Source organism: Rhincodon typus, unplaced genomic scaffold (genome assembly GCF_021869965.1).
Source record: "Rhincodon typus isolate 14 unplaced genomic scaffold, sRhiTyp1.1 hic_rhity00000760, whole genome shotgun sequence".
Taxonomy (NCBI): domain Eukaryota; kingdom Metazoa; phylum Chordata; class Chondrichthyes; order Orectolobiformes; family Rhincodontidae; genus Rhincodon; species Rhincodon typus.
The window spans coordinates 17,934-39,923 of NW_025966398.1; the positions used below are offsets into that span (position 1 = coordinate 17,934).

Sequence of the window (21,990 nt, forward strand, 5' to 3'; positions counted from 1 at the left end):
ATAGACTACACCTACCAGCCTTGCTGTTCACCCTAACAGGAACACACTGTCACTGGTTCCCATTTTCCAATCATCCTTTACCTGCATACACCCACCCCAATAACTTTGAAAATTCTTGCCTAATACCGTCAAGATTGACCTTCCTCCAATTAAGAACGTTTAACTTTTAGATCTGCTCTAACCTTTTCCATCACTTTTAAAACTAATAGAATTATGGTCACTGGCCCCAAAGTGCTCCCCCACCCCGAGGGTAAGTCAAGTTTTGCACCTTCTTTAATAGGTATGTGCACATACTGAATCAGAATTTTGTACATAAGTTCCTCTCCATCTATGCCCTTAAGACTATGGCAGTTCCAATCTGTTTTGGAAAATTAAAATCCCCCTACTGTAACCACCCTATTATTCATACAGATAATTGAGATCTCCTTACAAATTTGTTCCTCAATTTCCCACTGACTATTAAGGGGTCTACACTGCAATCCCAATAAGGTGATCATCACTTTCTTATTCCTCAGTTCCACCCAAATAATTTCCCTGGACGTATTTCCAGGAATATCTTCCCTAAGTACAGCCATAATGTTATCCTTGGTCAAAAAACACCACTTCCCCTCCTCTTTTTGCCTCCCTTTCCTGTGGCATCTGTACCCTTGAATATGAAGCTGTCAGTTCTGTCCATACGTGAGCCACATCTCAAATTGCTATGACATCCCTGTCCCATGCTCCCAGCCATGCCCTGAGTTCATCTGCCTTACCTGATAGGCCTGTTGCATTGAAACAAATGCAATTTAAATGATCAGTTCTACCTCGTTCAGTGCTTTCGCACTGCCCATGTTTGTGTTTACCCAGTTGTACCAGTCTCCAGACTGATCTTTTTCCTCACTATCTCCCCGGTTTTCTTTCTCCCACCACGCGCCCCCCCACCACCCCACCCATGTTGTTAGTTCCAAATCAATCTTTTCTGATCTTTTTAAGGTTCGTAAATAAAGAACACAAATTATTAAAATGAATTCTTTCAAGTTACTATACCTTTGTTACCTCTCAATTTGAGAACTTCAACGCGTTCCCATATTCCAATGTGTGTAAGCTTTTAGAAGTTTAAAACTCTGCCTGAACTTGCATCGTCTCATTCTCACACCTTGGTTGTTTATCTACATTAGCTCATAATTAAGCAATGCCTCTTCCTTTTTATGTGCAAATCTCTCCATAAACCTTGTCTTTCCTTATTTCTAAAACATTTAAATATCTGCACTTCATAGTGCTGGCCTTTGTACATTGCTGATTTTAATCTTTCTGCTGTTTTGTAGCTATTAAGGTCCAACCCTGAAATTTGCACCCTGAAGTGTTGTACCACTCTACCCTGCTTTAAGATACTCCTTAAAACACATGTTTGGCCAAGTGTACACTAATATCGTTTATGGACTGCTGTCCATTTTTTTTATAAAGCTCCTGCCATTCATTTTAGATCCACTAATGGTGCTAAATTAATAAACACCACCTGACTCTCCAAAGCCTGTCCAACATCTGAAAAAGAGTAAGGAGTAAGATGGAATACTCCCCACTGGCCTGGATGAGTGCAGCGCCAATAAAACTTGAGGTCTGACACGAGCATTCAGAACAAAGCAGCCTGCTTAATTTGCACCACATCCAGCCACTCTGTCCTTCAACTGTGATTCAGCAGTATGCACCATCTATATAATGCAGAAATTCACCAAAGCTCCTTTAAACAGCACCTTCCAAACCCTCAACCATTTACCAGCTAGAAGGACAAGGGCAGCTGATAGATGGGAACATCACCTGCAAGTTCCCCTCCATCCAGATTTGGAAGTATCTCCATTCCTTTGTCACTCAGTCAGAATCCTGAAACTCCTTCCCTAACAGCATTGTAGGTCTGCCTACACCACATGGACAGCAGCAATTCAAGAAAACAGCTGGCTGTCACCTTCTCAATATCAACTAAGCATGGGCAATGCACACATTCTGTGAATGAATTTAAAATGTTACTGTTGCTAGGCTACAGATAAAACTAACAGACACATGCTGATTTAATGTTTCCTTTTTAAAGATTTAGTTTTTGTAATGAACCCAACTGATGTTATTGATATTTCAGATCTAAGACTGAAACCTGGCTTGATAAAACCAGAACCAAAAACATTTGATCTAACAAAGTGGCCAATTGCTACAATGTTGCAGATTTTGACTTACAATGAAACAAATTTGTTAACCAGAAATGAAGATAAAACAGAAGAAACCAAACGATCTACTTGTAGCACATTCAAAGATTAGGTACACAGTAAAAATATAATCTTGTCTCAAAACACCCTTATATAAATTGAAAAGAACATCAACAGCTTTTGTATAGCATCCAAAACGTACCTTTTATGTATTATATAGAAATGGCGTACAGAACATTCACCAGAGTCGTCCCTGTTCCTAAAATCTCAGTAAGTGAACTTATCTGCAGTTCCAGCCAAGAAGTTATAGCTCCAAGGAGAATGCTTATATGCCAGACTGCAGACGTACTCTGCTTGAAGTAACCTATTCAGGGATTTATCCCAATGCTTCTAGTCTGAGACTAACTCCTAACTCTTCTCACCTAAGGTAATCTGTTTCACTATGTAACATTCTTTCTCAGGAGTGCTATTCTTTTCCAGCACCTTCATCAAACGACTTCATAGAGCTGCTAAAAACACAAAAAAACTTTTTAAAAACTCTCTAAACTAAAGGTGTTTCCTTAAGCTTTTAAACAAAACCTCTGACCTTCTAAACTGGAACTTACTTGGCTTGTTCAGTGTTAAACCCTTTCCAATGTACACACTCAGCTATTAATTCTGAATCCAGGCCTCAAACTGCTTTGAAAGAAATCGCCATGTGGAATTTGAAAAGGCTGTATTAATTTAATAGCAACCATTGTTTTGAGGGTGGCTTCGTGTTAAGGGCAGCATGGTAACTATTTTTGTTACTACTATCAAACTTAACATAGTATTGCTTCACATCAGCACCTGGCTATCCAATTCCAGTTTACATAGAGAAAATGTAACACTGTGTGGCAGATCGTGTGAAATGTTATTACAGTAAATTATCATTAATTAATCTGGGAATCTGTTTTACATAGTTCTTTTTAATGTTTTCATTCTGCAGTCTCTTATTGCTCTTTGTTGCTGTTGTGGCTGCATATTCAGTTCATCTGCTGCTCGTGTTGTGTGAACAAACTGGTGAGTTTAAAACCAAACTGCACTTAAGGTGAAAGAATTTAATAAGTAGCTTTAGGGAGTGGTGATGTGATAACACCTCTACGGCTAGACTATTAATCCAGAGACCCAAGCAATGTTCTGTGGATGTGGGTTCAAATCCTACCGTGGCAGATGGTGGAATTCAATTTTTTTAAAAACATCTAGAATTAAGAGTCTAATGATGACTAGAATTTTTTTTCTTGGTCAGGAAAAACCCATCTGGTTCACTAATGACATTCCTCCTTTAGGGGAGGAAACTGCCGTACTTATCTGATCTGGCCTACAAGTGACTGCAGACCCACAGCAGTGTGGTTGACTCTGAACTGCCCTCCTGGGCAGTTGCGATGAGCAATAAATACCAGCCTAACCAGAGATACCCGCATCCTCTGATTCTTCTTTGTAAAAGGAATAACTGAACTGATTTTGCTAAGTAGTTAATGCATGTTCTTTTTTTAAAAATCATGGGACACCTGCTTACTATTTTATCAATAATATAGTGTGGGAATTTTGAGAACTGGAAAGGAAAAATAACCTTTCATACTAATGAAATTTTACAGGTTGGTTTTTATTTTTTGAAGAGGAAACCTAGTTTTCTACTAACTGTTCCCTTGAATATTCCCAGCACTGACTTCCTATGAAGACCTTGGGTTTTACGCCTTTAAGACAACTGGGAAGGTAATAAGAAAATACTGATTGCTGCTCACGAGTTCTTACTTGCTTTTCTTGATGCATAACATGTCTCTGTAGAGCCCTCGGATGATTCTGTAGACTGAAAACAAGTTGTTGTCTCTGCTGTTTGTTTATGCGCTGACTAGCCTATCCGTGCTGCCATATTTGTCGATTAGATGAAAATTCTGCAATGTCAATTCTCCCCCATGCTCTGGATGTGGCTTTTGTCCTTTGGCTAATTTGACTACAAACTGGATAGAATGTTAAAATTCCTGTGTACTGTCATGATCATCACTGTCATCTCTGACTCAAAAGTTATTGCCTTAAAGTTGATTGTACAATTTGGACAGCTGCTTCAGTGCCATAGTAAAGGATTTCTGGATTTTAAGAGGGCTTTTGAACTGAAATATTAAACTGAGATTCTGTGCCCACTTCACAAAGATTGAGAGCTCCTGGCTAATAATATATTATAAGCCAGTATCAAACAAAATATCTTGTCATTGGTCTCATTTAGTGTTGATACATTACTGTGCATAGGTAAAACTATATTGGTTTTAAAACAAGGCAGTACAAGTGAACTACTACAGATGTAGCAAAAGCACAATGTGAGGAAAAGCTTGGATCAGGTGTCATTTGTGGGGAAGTTAATCCACGGATACTGCAACGCTAGACGTGGTGAGTTTTTGCCCTCAATGCCATTCTTATGACCTTCTGGGTAAAGAGTGCCATCTCGATTTATCCTTGTTGCATTGTCTGGGCCCTCTTTACTTCTCTCAACAGTTTGTGCTGACCTGAGCATTTCCAACAACTTCTGTTTTACTTCTGTTTTCTTTCTAACTTATCAAGATAACACAGAAAACATAACTAACTAAGATTTGTTGGTTTTCTTGCAGGTTATGGTTGCTGGTGCAATACTTATACAAAACATTGGAGGTAAGCAAATCTATAATCAAGAAATTGCGTGACCAGAGAAGGTTGAATGACAGTATTTAATTCCAAACCCCCAAACAATTGGAATATTTTGAGGAATTGACCCACTTTTTTAAATAGATAAATGTCACAACAGCATATTTTCTCATGTTTAAAATGTGAGTTGGCTTATAAATTATAATGCTTGGGCCCTGGAGTTGTGGTGAGGCTTGATTTTAAATATACTTTTTTCAACTTTGTTATTTTATTTCATCTAACTTTTTTGTTGCTGTAATCTCCAAATGGACGTCACTCAATTTCTAGGAATCAAGTGGATTGTAAAAGGCAGTTTGCCTATGAACTTCTAACTCTGTTTGCTGTGTAGATTATGGTGGAAATGGCAACTTGGCTTTTTTTTTTGTTTTGAAAAATCCAAGAGCTATTCTGGAAGAACAGAGTCCTTACAATGCACCAAAGAATCTAGATGACATTATGAAATATGAAGTCTCAAGCCTTGTGGGCAAGGGTTAGCAGTGGTTGGGGGGGTGGTGGGAGGGAAAACTGAGAACAAACTGGATTGGGCCTTTAACCTGAAGACTGTTGCTTTCTCCTGAAGAAAGATTAAAGTGCAGCTCCTTCATAAGGTAGGTGAAAGCACAGGAGGTGGGAGAGATACTAAATTAATATTTCATTTCAGTATTTATTGTGGAGAAAGATAGACATGGAAGCTAGGGAACTTGAGGAAATAAATAGTCCATCTTACAAAGGAGGTGCTGAAGGTCTTGAGCATAAAGGTAGACAAATCTCTGGGACCTGATCAAGTGTATCCTAGGACATTGTGGGGCTCCTAGAAGATCTACTAGTATCATCCTCAGCCATGGGTGAGGTGCCAGAAGACTGGAGGGTGGCTAATGTTGTGCCTTTTCTTTATTTAAGAAAGACTGCAAGGAGAAGCCTGGGAACTACAGACCAGTGAGTAAGTTGTTGGAGGGGATTCTGAGAGACAGGGTTTAAGTGCATCTGGAGAGGTAAGGATTAATTAGGGATAATTATCATGGCTTTGTCTGTGGGGAAATCTTCTCTTACAAACTTGAGTTTTTTGAAGTGACAAAGAAGATGGATGAAGGCGGAGTGATAGAAGTTGTCTACATGGACTTTAAGGCCTTTTAATGAGCTCCACTTGATACTAAAGATTGATCTCATGGGATGCAGGATGAGTTAGTCAACTGGATACAAAATTTGCTTGATGGCAGGAGAGTGGGTGGTGGTGGATGGTTGTTTTTGGGACTGGAGGCCTATGACCAGCAGGGTTCCACCAGGATCAGTGCTGCATCCACTAATTGTTTATATAATGATTTGGGTGAGAATATAGGAAGCATGGTTAGTATGTTTTATGGATGACACCAAAATTGGCAACATGGTAGGCAGCAAGGAAGGTTATCTAAGATTACAAAGGGATCTTGATCAATTGGGCCAATGGGCAGAGGAGTGGCAGATAGAATTTAATTTAGATAAATGCAAGATGGTGCATTTTGATAAGATGAACAAGAGCAGGACTTGTTGTTAATGTTAGGGTACCGGAGAGAGTTGTAGAACAGAGACCTAGGTCTCTCTGGTACGTATGTAGTTCATTGAAAGTGGCATCACAGGTAGGGTGATAACGGAGGTGTTTGGCTTGCTCGCCTTTGTTGCTCAGACCATTTGACTATAGTAGTTGGGATGTCATGTTATGGTTATACAGGATGTTGGTGAGGCCACTTTTGGATTACTGTGTAGAGTTCTAGTCGCCTGCTGTTGGAAAGATATTATTAAATTGGAGATGGTTTAGAAAAGATTTACAAGGATGTTACTGGGAAGGAGGTTGAACTGTGACCTTTTGAGGTTTATAAAATTGAGGGGCATAGATAAGGTGACTAGCCTAGGGTGGGGAGTTCAAACTAGGGGACATTTTAAAAATCTTTGCCCTCTCACCTTAAAATTAAGACCTGAGGGGCAAATTTTTCAGTGGTTCATATGTGGAATGACTGGCAGTGGTAGATGCAGTCACAATTACGACACTTAAAAGACATTTGGTCAGGTACATGAATAGGAAAAGTTTAGATAGATATGGGGCTAGTTTAGTTTGGGGCAACTTGGTTGGTATGGTCAAATTGGACTGAAGGGTCTGTTTCTGTTCTGTATGACTCTGACTCTAAGGGACAATCAAATTATTTGCAGGGAACTTTGCACACCCTACTGCCATGCTGTTGTCATTAGACTCTGCCTATAGGCCAGTGATGGACAACATGTCATGCACATGTTAATACAGATGCTGTTTTCAGTCAAATTGTCATGTCCCTGCCAATGATGAAATGCAGTGATGATAGTGGGAAGGGCATAGAGTAAGGAGGAAAAAAAGGTCGTTTTGTTTTTTTTTTTTTTTTTTTTTTTTTTGCTCCCTTTCTGACTGGAGAAATGAGGCATAGACATGCTCCGCTCTTGCGCTCTCACCACCTAAATGATTTTAAAAAAGCAGGAATTTTATTGGGGTGCAAATGATTTGCTTACAAGTCTTTTGGCTCCAATAAATGCTTTATACATGAGCATGTTCTTGTGGGGTGTACTGTAAGTATTACTTAAATCAAGGGGACATGTACTTGAATTAAAATTAAATACAACATTTCTTATTCATTCTTCATTTGTTTTTCTAAAACTGCAATTAATCCCATGGGAAATGGTTGCTATCTCAACCACACGCTGAAAGTTTTTAATAAAATTCCCATGCTGCTCATCTTCAGCAATGAGCTTCATTCTCCACTAATGTGGTGAACAATAACTTGCCTAAAATTCATGCCTTCCCTTCTGAATTTGTTTCCTTCATAAAAACTAATGTTCTGTATTGCTAGCAGTTAAAGCAAATCCATTTCATATGTCCAGCATGTTTGAACTGACATAATCAGATAATGCAGTCAATGGCGTGAAGAAGTCCCAGTCAGGAATGTAAATGAGTAGTTTGTGTGAACTAGAACTTAAATTTTGCCATCTATTTGTTGTAATATTTAATACTTTGTTTCAACCTAATTCTGCCTGTATTACTCGAAGACTCTCAGATTTTCAATCAACTTCAATTTTGTTATAACAGAATTTTTGCCAAAATATGATAATTCAGTTATAACTTTCTTAATGTTAACTTTTTTAAAACCTCTTGAAGTATTTGTCTGCTTTTAAAAGTCAGCTATCCTCTTTCCTGTCCCCACCCCCAAAAAAAGAGCAGTAAGGCACAGTATTTACACAGCACTCCCGAGTCAACAACAGAACTCTAGCTTCTTTTCCCGCTGTGGTTAAAAAGCATATGTTGAACTTTAAGTATGCTTCCTGTTGGGTTGATGTGAGAGAGCTTTCATCGTGCATTCACCTCCAGTGATAATTGCCCCCCACCCCACTGAGGGACAACTGGACGTGGTGAATCAAGGTACAAGTCTGGGTCCTATCGGTACACGGTGCGTTGTTTTCGTGGCAGTATTTTAAGTACCTGTTTATTGATAAAAGGCTGGGAGAGCATCCATAAAACTTTGTCCAATCGAGTTTTTTTTATTGGTAATGCAGAGTAAATTGTTTTTCATTAAAAGCAAGCACGTGCATTTTGTTTTTTTGCAAGTTAACTTTTCACCCTGTCCCAAAAATGTAGGATAAGTTAGAATCTGGGTACAATGAAGCTTGTGATTTAATTTCAAAGTTAAATTCGTGCATTGGAAATGGTGCATTTTGATTTTAAATATTTGTGTACATGCTTTTTTAAACATTGATCTTTAAAATTGCATGTTTGAAATAAACTTCACTTTTTTCTGAAGGCTTCCTCCATGATCATTTGTACTGTGACCATATCTGCTGCCTTGGTATATACTGACAGTTACCACCTCTTTGCCCTCCACTCTATTTACAAAAACACCTCTTTCCCCCTCCAGTTCTGACAGTTACTTTTCTCCTCCTTGCTCTCCCTCAGTTCAAACTGGAGCTTCCATCCCACCCCTTCTATTTCACCCTCCAGTAGATGCTTACACTCCATTCAACTTCTTCCCCCTGAATGCCACATCCCAGTTAAAGCTAGTGCTTTCCTCGCATTCTACTGGAAGCTGTTGTTCCTCCAGGTCTGCCCCAAAAGTTTGGCAGATACTTTAGCCTCCAAGTTAAATGTTGCCACTTTTTTCCTGTTCTCTTATTCATTAACAGGATGAGGGCGTCACTGGCTAGGCAGCATTTATTATGTAGGCCAGACCAGGGAAGGGAGGCAGTTTCCTTCCCTAAGGGACATTAGTGAACCAGATGGGTTTTTCCAACAGTCGATTCATGGTCATCATTAGATTGTTAATTCGAGATATTGAATTCAAATTCCACCATCTGCCATGGTGGGATTCGACCCCTGGTTCCCAGAACATTGTCTGGGTCTCTGGATTAACAGTCCAGCGAAAATACCACTAGGCCATCACCTCCCCTCATTAGAGTTGATTTGAAATAGCTGCCAAGCAGTTAGCTGCACTGGAGTCATGTATGAACCCTCAGCAATCACTTTATCTTGCAGCAGAAACAATAGAACCCTCTTATGCAGTAGTGGGTAGTGTCCCTACCCCTGAACCAGGAGGTCCAGGTTCAAGTCCAAGCAGATGTATAATAACATCTCTGAACAGATTTGTTCCTGCTGTACTTCTTTTTTCCCCAAATCAATGGAATTTAGGTAGCAGCTTCGGCACAGCACTGGAGAGAGGAATGGCTAGCCGCTGATCTGCACTAGCAGATGAAGACTGGTGTGGAAATATTGCTGAATGCAGAATATTGCCTGTCTGTGGGAAGGAAAGTTTCAGTTGATTTGATTCAGAGTGGGTTTGAGTTCAGGCCACAGTAAAAGTAAAATGTAGCATTCTACTGCAGTGACTAAATTTAAACGTTTCAATCACTATTTTTGTTTCATTAAACTGTTAAATGGTAAGTATTGATCATAAATTAATTTGCTATTGAGTTGAGGAAGGAATTCCAGAATTTTGACCCAGCAACAGTGATGGAATGATGCATTTCCAACCCTGAGTGGCTTGAAGATGGAACTTGCAGATTGTGGTGTTACCATGCATCTTTTGTCTTCCTAGATGGTAGTGGTCATGAGTTTAGTAGGAGTTGTCTAAGGAGCACTGAACTATATGTAGATAGCACACACTGCTGGTGATCATCAGTAGTCGAGTGAGTGTTTTTGAATGTGGTGCTCGTCAAGCAGGCTGCTTGATCCTGGATGGAGGCAAGTTTCTTGATTGTTTGGATGAGTGCAGCTCCAACAAGTGGGGAGTATTCTGTCATACTCTTGATTTGTGCTTAATAGACTCTGGGAAGTCGGGAAATGAGTTACTTGCTGCAAGATTCCTAGTCTCTGACCTAATCTATTAGCCATAATATTCTTGTGACTGGCCCAATTCAGATTCTAGTCAATGGTAGTCCCCAGGATGTTGCTAATGGGGGATTCAGTGGTGTCATGAATATCAAGAGTTTATAGTTAGACTTCATCTTGAAGATGGTCATTGCCTGTCATTTGTGTGATGCAAATGTAACTTGCATTTTGTTAATTCCACCCTTGTACAGTGTTTTTGTGGTAGTGTTTAACTATTTATTGATGTAACATCTTTTTAAAATTTTAAGGTTTGAAACAAATAATATTCTAAACAATAAAGAAATATTGAAACTAGTTAGCCCAAATGGGTGACATTTTCATTGACTGATGTGCCCCCACCTCTGCTTTTTAAAACCGTTATATGCCACCACTGAATGAAAAGCTATTTTAATTTGGCTCATGTTTCTTCTTTTCCTTGCCTACCATGTGCTTGCTCTTGCTACTTCTCGGTGTTTGTTGGTTCTTGTCCCTTTTAAAATGCCAAATATGCAGACTGAATTTTAATATAAATTAGATTATCAATGTTTAGGTTACCTGATTGAGGGAGACCAACTGTCTTTCATCCAAGAGTGACTCAGTAGCAGCACTGATAATCAAATTGGAGCCCTGAAACACATTCATGGGCTGGCGATGAAAAAGGTGGTGGGCGATCCAAGACTAGGATGGGGGGTCAAGGAAAGTCCTTAACCACCACCTTGCCAAACAACTGGTCCATGATACTTGTGACTGCTGTGCAGATAATGTCCCATATTCACGCCAAGGATACCCTTCATTGTAGTGAGTGGCACTACCATCATGCCATCATGATAAATGAGATCAGAAAAAAAAATCTAATGTGCTATGGACTATCAAAAGCAAAAGAATTGCGTTGAACCTCAATTTGTAGTCTTGAAGCCTGGCGTATGATCAATTTATCAGTGGTGTTCTCGAGTATAAAGCTAATTCTAGAATGGCTGTCCCTAAAACAAGTCAGGTACATGATGGACTATTCTTCACTTGCCTTTTGCTGCAACAACAGAAGCTTTGAAGTCACCTAGGACAAAGCAACCTGCTTATCCAGTACCCACCCGCACTGCAAGTGTGCAGTAGCGGTTTTTTCTACTAGCTAAAATAAGCACAACAGAAGCTTGCTGATCTTCCTGCACTAGAATCTTCCAAACCAGTGACTTCACCCAACTTCAAGGGGCAAAGACAATGGACAAATGACTGCCACCACCTATAAAACTCTCACCATCCTGATTTGGAACAATGTTGCTCTTCATTTTGACTTGGTCAAAAAAAATCTGGAACTCCATCCTTTGACAGCACTGTGGATGCCCCATGAAGTGCCATTGTTCAAAAAGGTGGCTGTTCATCTCAATAGCTTAGCTGTGGTGGCAATGTCCCATTGAATTAACTAAAAATCCATTGTACTTCATGCTTCTGGCATTTAATTTTGATCACTCCAAAATTATCTGCTCAAAATGTTGCATTGCGGAGCAATAGAATTGGATATCTAAGGTTTTAGAGTAGATTTGTAGCTTGGGTTGTGGTTGGTTGGCTCGCCGAGCTGGTTCGTTGTTTTTCCGCAGACGTTTCATTACCCTGCTGGGTAACATCAGTGCTGCCTTTGATGAAGCGCCATTGTGTTTTCCCGCCTATTATTTCATCTCTGGAGTCTGTTGAGCTGGATTACCTCATTCCGGTTTCCTTCGCAGTGGAGTGTATATGGGGTTGAGCTCTGTTTGTTGATGGCTTTCTTAGTGGAGTGCCAGGCTTCTAGGAATTCCTGTGCCTGTCTCTGCTTTGCTTATCCCAGGATCTTGGTGTTGTCCCAGTCGAATTGGTGGTTCTCTATATCCTTGTGGATAAAGATGAGTGAGTAGTGGTTGTCTTTTTGTAGCCAGTTGATGTTCGTGTACCCTTGTTGCTAATTTCCTTCCTGTTTGTCCGACATGGTGCTTGTCACAGTATATGACATTGGTCCTGTCCGTAGTGGGTCTTTGGCTTTGGTGAGCAGTTGGCGTAGGTTGACATGGGTTTGGGTGCTAATCTGATGCCCAATGGTTGTAGAAGTCTTGTGGTCAGTTTAGATGTGTTCCTGATATAGGGTAGTATGATGTGTGTCGGGGTGTCTAGTACCTTCCTGATGTCGTTCGTGTAATAGGCATCTTCTGATCCAGTTTTTCGGGTATCTGTTGTCTTAGAGTACCTCTTCCAGGTATTCATCTTCTCTGTGCTGCTGCAGTGTTTTGTTGCCTGTTTAAATAATGTTCTTACGCAACTTTGTTGAATTCACCAACGAAAGATTAAATTTACTCTATTGAAGCAGACAGATTTCAGTGGCTGGGTTTATCTGTTCTAAAATCTTGTACAAAAGCATATGTAGTATAGTTCTCCTACCATACAGCAATCAGTGCAAGCTGTGAGGAAGTAATTATGATGCAGACCTGGTTGGATCAGAGTCCTTAATCCCAAAGATTGGAAGAGATTTAATTGACTTGATGCTCACCTACTCTGAAGAATCTTAGATTAAACTGATCCTTCTTTGATTGTCCTCACAATATCTACCTTCTCACCATAATTGCTGATTTATTTTTCTCTACACACCTGAAACTGGGTCTAAAGAAATGCTATTTCACTTTTTTAATTTATTCCACAATGTCTTTATGGAGAAATTGCTGAAGAACTTGCATTTGTATGGCACTTCTCAGGACATTCCAAAGTGCTTTTCAATCCATTTAGCACTTCTTGAAGAGTTGTCAGCGTGATGCAGGAAATAGGCAGCCAATATATGTAGAGCAAGATCTTAAATACAGCGATTTATAAGAATGATCAGAATCTCATTTTGGTAGCAGCAGTGAGATAAATCCTAGCCATGATGCCAAGACACTTCCTTCTTCATAGCATAATGCCAAGATATTTTTGTGCCCATCTAAGGGCAGACAAAAACTGTTTAATATTTCATTGCAAACGTAATCAACTTCACTCCAATGCTGCAGTAAAATGGTGCTTGGATCTTGTGCTCCAGTCTCGAGTGCATTACAAGACATCAACCCACAATGCTGTCACTCAATCAGTGCCACTGATCCGTGGTTGACGTGGAAGTCTGACATCCCTGTTTGGTGTTCTGTCTCTCAGCTTGACTTTCCTGGTATTTGAACATTTCACCACCACTTTTTTTTTGTTTTTTTTTCTTTGCATGTTATCCCTTTCATAATCTAAGCTTCTCTTTCGTAATGAAAATCGGACCTTTTGTCAAAGAATTGTTGTAGTGTGCAAACCTTTCCTCTATAGATTCCTGATATCCAGAAACACCTTTATTCAGTTCTTTTGTATCTTTTAAAGGTCTCAATTTACCTACAATTAAATTAGAACTGTACACCAAGCTCTCTCAATGGGTATAATCCATGTCTTCAATATCTATTTTGCTATCCTCCTCTGAAAATTTATATGACAAACACCATATACTGTGGTGTATTAATTATGTTAATTGCTTAGTCATTTAAAACACTTTACAGAATATTGTCGCACTGATCTGTGCAGTTGAAGGATGGAAGTGCTTTTTGTGTGGGGGCTTTGGCAAATAAGAATGGAGCCTAAACCCTTTCCAGGCGGAAAGTGTCTCATGAAATATTGAGATTTGACTTTGGTAAAATATGAAAAGTAGGGCCAGAGGTTAATCACTTTTTAAACAAAAATTACCTAACAAACGTGACATTTAATAGCCTCCATTCTTGTCCTGGGATTGAAATGTTGACCTGAAATGGATTGTCAGTCAGTGTCTTGGGAGGTGGTGGTGGGGGGGGAAGAAAGCTCCTCCTAGAAAGTAACCAATTTAATCAACGTAATAGCTTTAAGATTATTTCAGAACACTTATAGCTGGGTCACTTATAATTCTTGAATTTGACCATTTTTAACTTGTTTTAATGTTGAAGCTGCAATAAAGAAAACTGTAGAATTATTGTAGTTGTATTTTACAATTCAGTGGGAATTAAAAGGAAAGACGGAGCAGTTATAATTTTGAAACTTAATTGTTCAGCATTTTTAGACAGCCTGCTTGTTCATTGAGTCAATAGTCTAACTTTAATACGGCTCTTAGCAATTTGAAAAAAAATATTCCAAAATGTTGCTTTTCTGTCACCAGCTATGTCATCTTATCTGTTCATAATAAAGTCTGAACTGCCTGCTGCAATTGCTGGTTTCCTACACAACAGCTACGATGGGTAAGTATCAGTAGCACTGATCATAATGTATGAATTATTCAGTGGAACTGGATTAAATGTCTGGTTAGATTAAATAATTTATTCTTGACCAAGATAAGAACAAAAGTTGTGCCACATTTTACTATACACATTCTTATCCACTAGGGAGCTAATGATTCAGTAATTACACTAAAAATTCAAAGTTTAATTGTTGAAATGTAACTTTAACGGTCTGAGTACTTTCGGGTTATACAATGCTCTTTTTAACCAAATTTAGAGAAATGGCTTCTCGGTTTCTAGTATTACAATAGTGGTGCTGAATTCTGATAGTTGCAGTGCTTATTTTTTCTTTTGATCCTGTAGACAATTTGTTACTCCAAAAGGGTAATTTAATTCATTCATGAATAACATCACTGCAAGAACTTACATTTGTTTACCATTTGTAATTGCTGTCAAGATGAACTGCTGCTGTTTATGAAAGCATTGTAGGAATACAATTGGAGAAGGATTTCGACCCAGCAATGATGAAGGAACAGTGATACATTTCCAAGTTGAGATGGACTTGGAGGGGAGGCTGAAAGTGGGAGCATTCCCATGTGTCTGCATTGTTGAAAAACTCTTGTGCGTCATGTAGTTGGTACACACTGGCTGCGAGCTGCAATGTTGGTGAATTTGTAAGGTATGAAGGTCATGCCCATCAAGCAGGCTGCTTTGTTCTGAATGGTGTTGAAACTCAAGATTTTGGAACAACATTTATCTAGGCATGTGGAGAGTGTTCCATTGCACTCCTGGTTTTTTGCCTCAGTGATGTTGGAGACACAGGAGTTGGGAGTTGAGTCCCTTGCTGCAGGATATCAGTTTCTGAATGTTCTTGTGGTTGAGTTAGGTTTCCAGTCAATGGTGACATCCAGGATGTAGATGTTGAGCCTAAGACATGGCTCTGAGCAATTCCACAAACACACATTCCTGGGCTGAGACGATTGCAAACACTTCCCTGGGCTGAGATCATTCTCCTTCAATTTCAAGTTCACCACTCCATTCCACTAGGCATAAAGCATAGCTGCCCGCCTGAATGCTTGTCTCCTGCTGAACCCCTCATCCATGCATTTGTATCCTTTGTAAACTTGAGGGCAGAAGGCTGAGTGACCATGACTTAACTTGCACCAAATCCTATTTGCACATCTGTTTGCTCACTTATACCTGATTGAATGTTAACAATGTCTTGACTTGGAAATTCTCATTCTTGGTTTCAAATATTTGTGGTTTGGCCCTTCCTAATCTCTCATCTCCTGCAGCTGTTCAGTTACAGTTCTTTGAGTCATTACGTTTGTTTCATGAAACAACAATTTTATCCCTGTAAATGGTGTCAGTGGTTTAAATTTGGTTCCAGGGAGATGGAAGAATTGCAATAAATTTATTGCTTATTTAGTTAAACCATTTCATTCTAGTTAAACCAGGATCTCCATGCTTTCTTCTATGTGGCAGTCATAGGATCAGAATCCCTACAGTGTGAAAGCAGGCCATTAGGTCCATACCAATCCCACCACCCTATCTCTGTAACCCTGCCAATCCACCTAACCTGTACATCTTTGGCCTATGGAAGGAAACTGGAGCACCCAGAGGAAATCCACACAGACATTCAAACTCCAGGCTAGAATTGAACCCAAGTACTGTGAGGTAGCAGTGCTAGCCTTGGGTCATCCCCATTGGTTTAGGTACTTCTCACTTAGTAGTCAGGGGCAGTTGGGTGTGTCTGAGTGAAGAAAGTGAGGCTCCAAAAGTTACAAATAGAGAAACCTCTCTTTAATTGTCTAGCAGGTTCAGGGTTCTTCCAGCTTGTGCGAATGTGACCAGGGACTTGTGAGTGAATGGCTCCTTGCACTCATTTTGCTCATTTAGCTAGGACTAGAGTAAAAATGCTATGTAGTTGTGTACTATGAGGGATAGGATATGGTTTTCTACAGCTGATCACCTGAGCTCTAAAGACTATATTGCCTGGTGCTATACCTAAACATCTGCTCCATCATGGACCAGAGCCTGGGGTGGGAAAGGAAGGAATGGATTGTTACGGAGCATGTGAGCATCAACAATATAATTAAGCCATGAAGGGGGAGGGGTGGGGGGGAGAGAATGAGGAACAGGGGACTAAATTTTTAAAAAAATCAAACCACAAATTTAGTTAACAAGGTGTAGAGCTGGATGAACACTGCAGGCCAAGCAGCATCAGAGGAACAGAAAGCTGATTTTTCGGGCCTAGACCCTTCAGAAATGGCGGGGGTGGGGGGAGGGGGTTCTGAAATAAATAGGGAGAGCGGGGGAGGCGGATAGAAGATAGATAAAGGAGAAGATAGGAGACAGACAGGTCAAAGAGGCGGGGATGGAGCCAGTAAAGGTGACTAAGAAAGGCAATGTGGCTGTCGTACCTGGTTTGTTTTGGGACGTGGGAGAGAGATCCACTGAGGTGTTTCCGGAGGGAGGAGGGTTTCCTCAGCCTTCCTGCTCCTCTGATGCTGCTTGGCCTGCTGTGTTCATCCAGCTCGACACCTTGTTATCTCAGATTCTCCAGCATCTGCAGTTCCTACTATCTCTGAAACAATTTTAACCCCACCGTGAAGCCTCTTCTAAGGATGCCTACCTTGAAGTTACACTCCTCCCTCCAGAAACATCTCAGTGAATCTCTCCCCCACTGCAACTCTCTTGTAATCTCTTTGGCCCTGAAACTGCTCGACCTCGTCCTGAAGCAAACCAGGTACTTCGGCCACATTGCCTTTCTTAGTCACCTTTGCTGGCTGCACCCCTGCCTCTGACCAGTCTGTCTCCTCTCCACCTATCTTCTCCTTTATCCATCGTCTATTCACCTCTCCCTATTTATTTCAGAACCCCTTCCCCTCCCCCATTTCTGAAGAATGGTCTAGGCCTGAAACGCCAGCTTTCCTGCTCCTCTGCTGCTTGGCCTGCTGTGTTCATCCAGCTCTACATCTTGTTATCCCACAAATTTAGTGTCTGGATTACTATCTGATTAACATTCAAATTGACTCATGATGGATGAGATTTGTAGGTAGCAGGATGCTGTGGGAGAAGTGGGTTTCAATTAATGGGTATTGGGATTAGTGTCCTCCTGAGCCTTTTCATGGCCTGTAAAGAAGGCTTTAATAGTATGGCCTGCAAGTAAGAGGGTAGAGTTGGAAACTTAGAATGGACAAGGCAATAGTGCAGGGTGACTATGCAGGATACTCAATTTACAAACTTGAGTATACCAGCAAATGTGAAAGTGGGGAAAAATAGCTTTTTATCTTCAGTTTGGTAAATTGACTAGTAGATTGCTGCAAGTATCTGTCTTGAAGCCTCAGCTATTTTGTCTATTACTATTAATGACTTAAAACACATTACTTTCTGCCCCTTTTAATCCAAGTTTGCCAGCAATACAAAGCTGGACTCTCTAAACTGAGGACATAGAGGCTGCAAAGAGATGAGAATTTAAAAATTCCCTTAATTCATGGGATGTATGTATTGCTAGTTGGCTTAACATGTATTACTTATCCCTAGTTTACCTTGAGGTGGTGAGCAGCTGCCCTGAACTGTTACAATGCATTTGGTATAGACAGACTTACAATGTTTGGGTCACTATCCTGGAACTCTTAAACTGAAGGTCTGGCAGTATATTTCCAAGTCAGAATGGCGAGTGACTGAGAGGAGAAGTTGCTGATGGTGGCATCTCTTTGCATCTACTGCTGTTATCACACTAGATGGTGGTTGTGGATGTTATATTGGAAGCAACGCAGTCAAGCCCACAAGATTAGTTCCTGTGATGACAGAATTGTCCTGTTAGACCCATGCTCTCAAATTTTGGCCATAAACTTGCAAGTTCTTTGATTTTTTTATGTTCACTTACTGGTACTATATAACTTTAACCTTATCTTTGTTTTCACACTTTAGGACTCCATGGTATCTTAATGGACAGATTCTCCTTCTTGTTACGGTTATCTTCGTTGTTCTGCCCCTTGCTCTTCTTCCTAAAATAGGTGATTGTTTGTTTTTACATTATTTTCTCTCCAGTCCCTAATGCAGTATGTCATCAATAGCATAACACTTAATTGATCTGTAGTTACTGCTGATTTTGAAGTGTTTGTAAAATTATGCACTGTTTTGGTCAAAACTTATTTCAAATTACACTTTATTGCATAACATTGCCAACATGCTTTGAGATGTGCTATGTATTTATTTAAAAAAAAGTACTCATTGTAACCACAAATTATTGAAAATACTTTTTGCTTAACTGGTGTGTTTGACCCCTTTCGTGAAATTGGAATTCCTCGGAAACATGCCTGTATGTAGGATTTGGAAAGGAAATGAAAGTCGATGAAAATAATTCTAAGATACAACTCTGGAGCCCACTATTTGTATCTTCCAGGGTCCTAAAATTGTTTTCTCAGTTGTTTGATTACACCTACCCAACAACAAAATTTTTGTCCTTTCCAAATGCAGGTGATCTTATAATGCAGTGTTATTCTACGTATGTTAGGCATTTGAATTCTCCACCCCCTTCAGTAACATTAAAACTGAACTTAAACTAAACATTAGGTTTTTGTTCTTTGAAGTGTGATGATCTTCTTTTCCTTTATGGAATTTGAAACTTTCCCCACACCTCTCTTGTAAAATTCTTGTGTCTTTATTCTTGCATAGAAGACGAGTAGTTGGTTTAAAGCAAAAGAATGCTACTTCACCAAATTCAAAGAAAATAAGTTAAAGCAAACAGTCTTAAATAGGTAATTAAGAATGCAGTGAGTAAAATGAACCGGTTGTGCTGAACTACTTGATTCAAATTTCTTTCTACATCTACTTGACTAATTTGTGAGCAATTTTGGGCCCAATATCTCCAGTACTGGCCCTGGAGTGGGCCCAGAGGACGTTCATGAGAATGATCACAGGAATGAAAGGCTTAATGTGTGAGGAACATTAGAGGATTCTGGGTCTATTCTTGATGGAGTTTACAAGGATGGGGGGAGAGAGTATCTAATTGAAATTTTCAGAGTACTGAAAGGCCTGGTTAGAGTGGATGTCGGGAAGATGTTTCCATTAGCAGGAGAGACTGCCCCAAGGCACAGCCTTGGAGTAAAGGGAAGACCCTTTAGAATACCTGAGAAGAAACTTCTTCAGCCAGAGAGTGGTAAATCTTTGGAATTCATTGCCACAGAAGACTGTGGAGGCCAGGTCATTCTGTATATTTAAGACAGAGGCCCTTGATTTAAAGAGATCAAAGGTCACGTGGAGAAGGCTGAAGAATAGGGTGGAGAAACTTATGCCATGATTGAATGGTGGAGCAGACTTGATGGGCCAAATGGCCTAATTTCTGCTCCTATGTCGTATGGTCTTATGACTTGCATCTCCTGAACTCCAGTCAGATAACCTTCAAATTTTTGGTAACTAATTCCTCTGCTTGAGTACTGCATCAAAAACTTGTGTACGGATTGGGATTTCCTGGACCTTTCACTTGCATTTGGCAAGGTGTTTTATTCTTTAAATCTCTTCCAACTGTCCTGTTGCAGAATCCATGTCTGACACGTGCACTTCTAGCATTTTAACCATAGCTATCACTATAGTTCTAATGTTATTAACTCTTGTAACTATCAACATTTGCTCTTCTTAGCTTGGTGCATTCAGAATTCAACTAAGTATCAGTTAATGGCTTTTTAAAACTTCCTTTTAAACAACAAACAGAATTTCAACTGAATCCTATTAGAAATATTTGAGCACGCCTCTGTCTTGTAAAATTCTTGTCTTAGTTGTATAACATTTTGTTAGTGACTAGGGAAAGAGGCTGAACCAAATCAGAAATTGAGTCATGATATCTTTCTTGCACTTCATTTTTCCTTTGCAACAATTCTCTGTATCTTGAAGAATCCGGGTTGCAAACCTTGAAGCCAAGTCTCGCCTGCAGTTGCATTGCCTGGAGATATTTTTGTTTGATAGTTATCAATGTTAACAAATTCTGATATTTGGCAACCTCTTCAAATTTCAGGTACACATCCAATTTTCTTCAAACTTTCCACTACACACTAAACTAGAACTTTCCAAATCATCTCAACTCCCTGTATTTAAAACTAACTTTGGCATCTTACCCAACAGTTTCATCAATTACCTCTAAATCTATCTTGAGTTTCTCTTCCTTTTTATGTTTAGGAAAACCTCTTCCTAATTTCAGGTACCCCTAATAAATCCACCCTGCTTCAGAGCAAATCATTCCAGTTTCACTAGTGAATGTGGCTGGCTAACAAATGCTCAGCTGAAAGGATGCCACAATTGAGTGCAGGTTGTGGGCTCACATCTTTGATTAAGCAAAGGTCATAAAACGTATAAAATGTATTTTTTGAGTTTTCTACCATCTTTTCAAAACCATGTTTTCTACTGGTGGAGGGCTGCAAATTTGTCAACACCGGTTGATGTTTTCTGCCTGTGTTTTTGCATTCTGTTTAATATCCTTTTTTTTTGTAGGAGGAGTTGGAATATATGTAAACACTGCTCATTCTTGAAGTTGACCGTGACTCTGTAGACCATCATTCCCTTCTTGTAAATTATCATAGAATGTTTATTTCTCCTTACAGCACAGCTTGTATTTGGGATTTCCTAATACTGGATGTCATTTTTTTGTTTTCAGAGTTTCTCGGTTATACAAGTGGTTTGTCCATCTTGTTCATGGTCTACTTTACCATTGTGGTGAGTGAAATTTCTTTAGTGCCTTCTAAATCAGTTAAGCTAGTCACTTGTTTTAGGGTGGATGGTCACAGATGACTAATATGTACCAAAGTAAATCATGTCATTTAAGTTTGCAGATTCAGTGCCTACGTGACCACCAGTGTCACTTTTTTTTTATTTGGTAACACTAAAATGAGACTTGGATGACATTTTTGTTTTGTTTCTAGCACTCTGCTATTGTAGTATGCTATTATATAAACTGATATGATTCAGGCTTTCCCTTACTTCCTGACAAGTTAATTTCCTGTTCTCAGTTGTGTACCTTTTTTTTTCAGACAAGGAAAGATCAGGCACTTGTGTAACTGAAAAGAGCTTAAATGTTTTCCAAGCAATTTTCAGCATTGATAGATCTTCGGGAGCAGGTTTTCCTTATTACACAGCAGTTGGAGTTGACAGGAAGAATGAAGATAATATGCCAAAGATAATTAATCTGTACTGAACTTTGCTTTTTTTTTTAGTTACATAATTAATAGCTAGCTTGTTCTACAACTGCTTGTGAATAACCTCAGCCCAGGCTAGCTGAGAAGCTGATGTATGGAATGGGTGGAGGGAAATGGTGAGAAAATTGACCTTGAACCTATATAATGTGCTGTGGAAGGATACTGCATCACAGCAGCCATCTACTGCCAGTGGTCTGCCTTGGGATATTCCTGCCTACTGACCTGCCACTATCAATAGCTGGGAAATTTTAACCAGAAAAAAATCACACTCTAACCATGTAATGCACAAAAATATGGAAAAAATGGCATAACTGTCATTTTTTTATTGGATGTTTTCACTTAATTGCCTAGAACAGCTGTTATATATTTGTCAAGTGTCATATTATACTGGAATT

At 39.6% G+C, this 21,990-nt stretch overlaps 1 protein-coding gene across 3 annotated transcripts in view; it reads left to right on the forward strand.

Annotated features, from left to right (window-relative positions):
- slc38a6 (solute carrier family 38 member 6) overlaps positions 1-21,990 on the forward strand; it is a 39,279-nt gene that overhangs the window by 8,840 nt on the left and 8,449 nt on the right. The window contains exons 3-9 of one of the 3 annotated variants that reach the window (XM_048592184.1): positions 3,139-3,212; positions 3,853-3,905; positions 4,793-4,832; positions 5,745-5,780; positions 14,345-14,423; positions 18,339-18,424; positions 21,058-21,116. In XM_048592184.1, the coding sequence (XP_048448141.1) occupies positions 3,139-3,212; positions 3,853-3,905; positions 4,793-4,832; positions 5,745-5,780; positions 14,345-14,423; positions 18,339-18,424; positions 21,058-21,116 (427 nt within the window). Of the gene's footprint in view, positions 1-3,138; positions 3,213-3,852; positions 3,906-4,792; positions 4,833-5,744; positions 5,785-14,344; positions 14,424-18,338; positions 18,425-21,057; positions 21,117-21,990 lie in introns of all 3 variants that reach the window. The other 2 variants (XM_048592183.1, XM_048592185.1) reach the window with 2 other exon arrangements.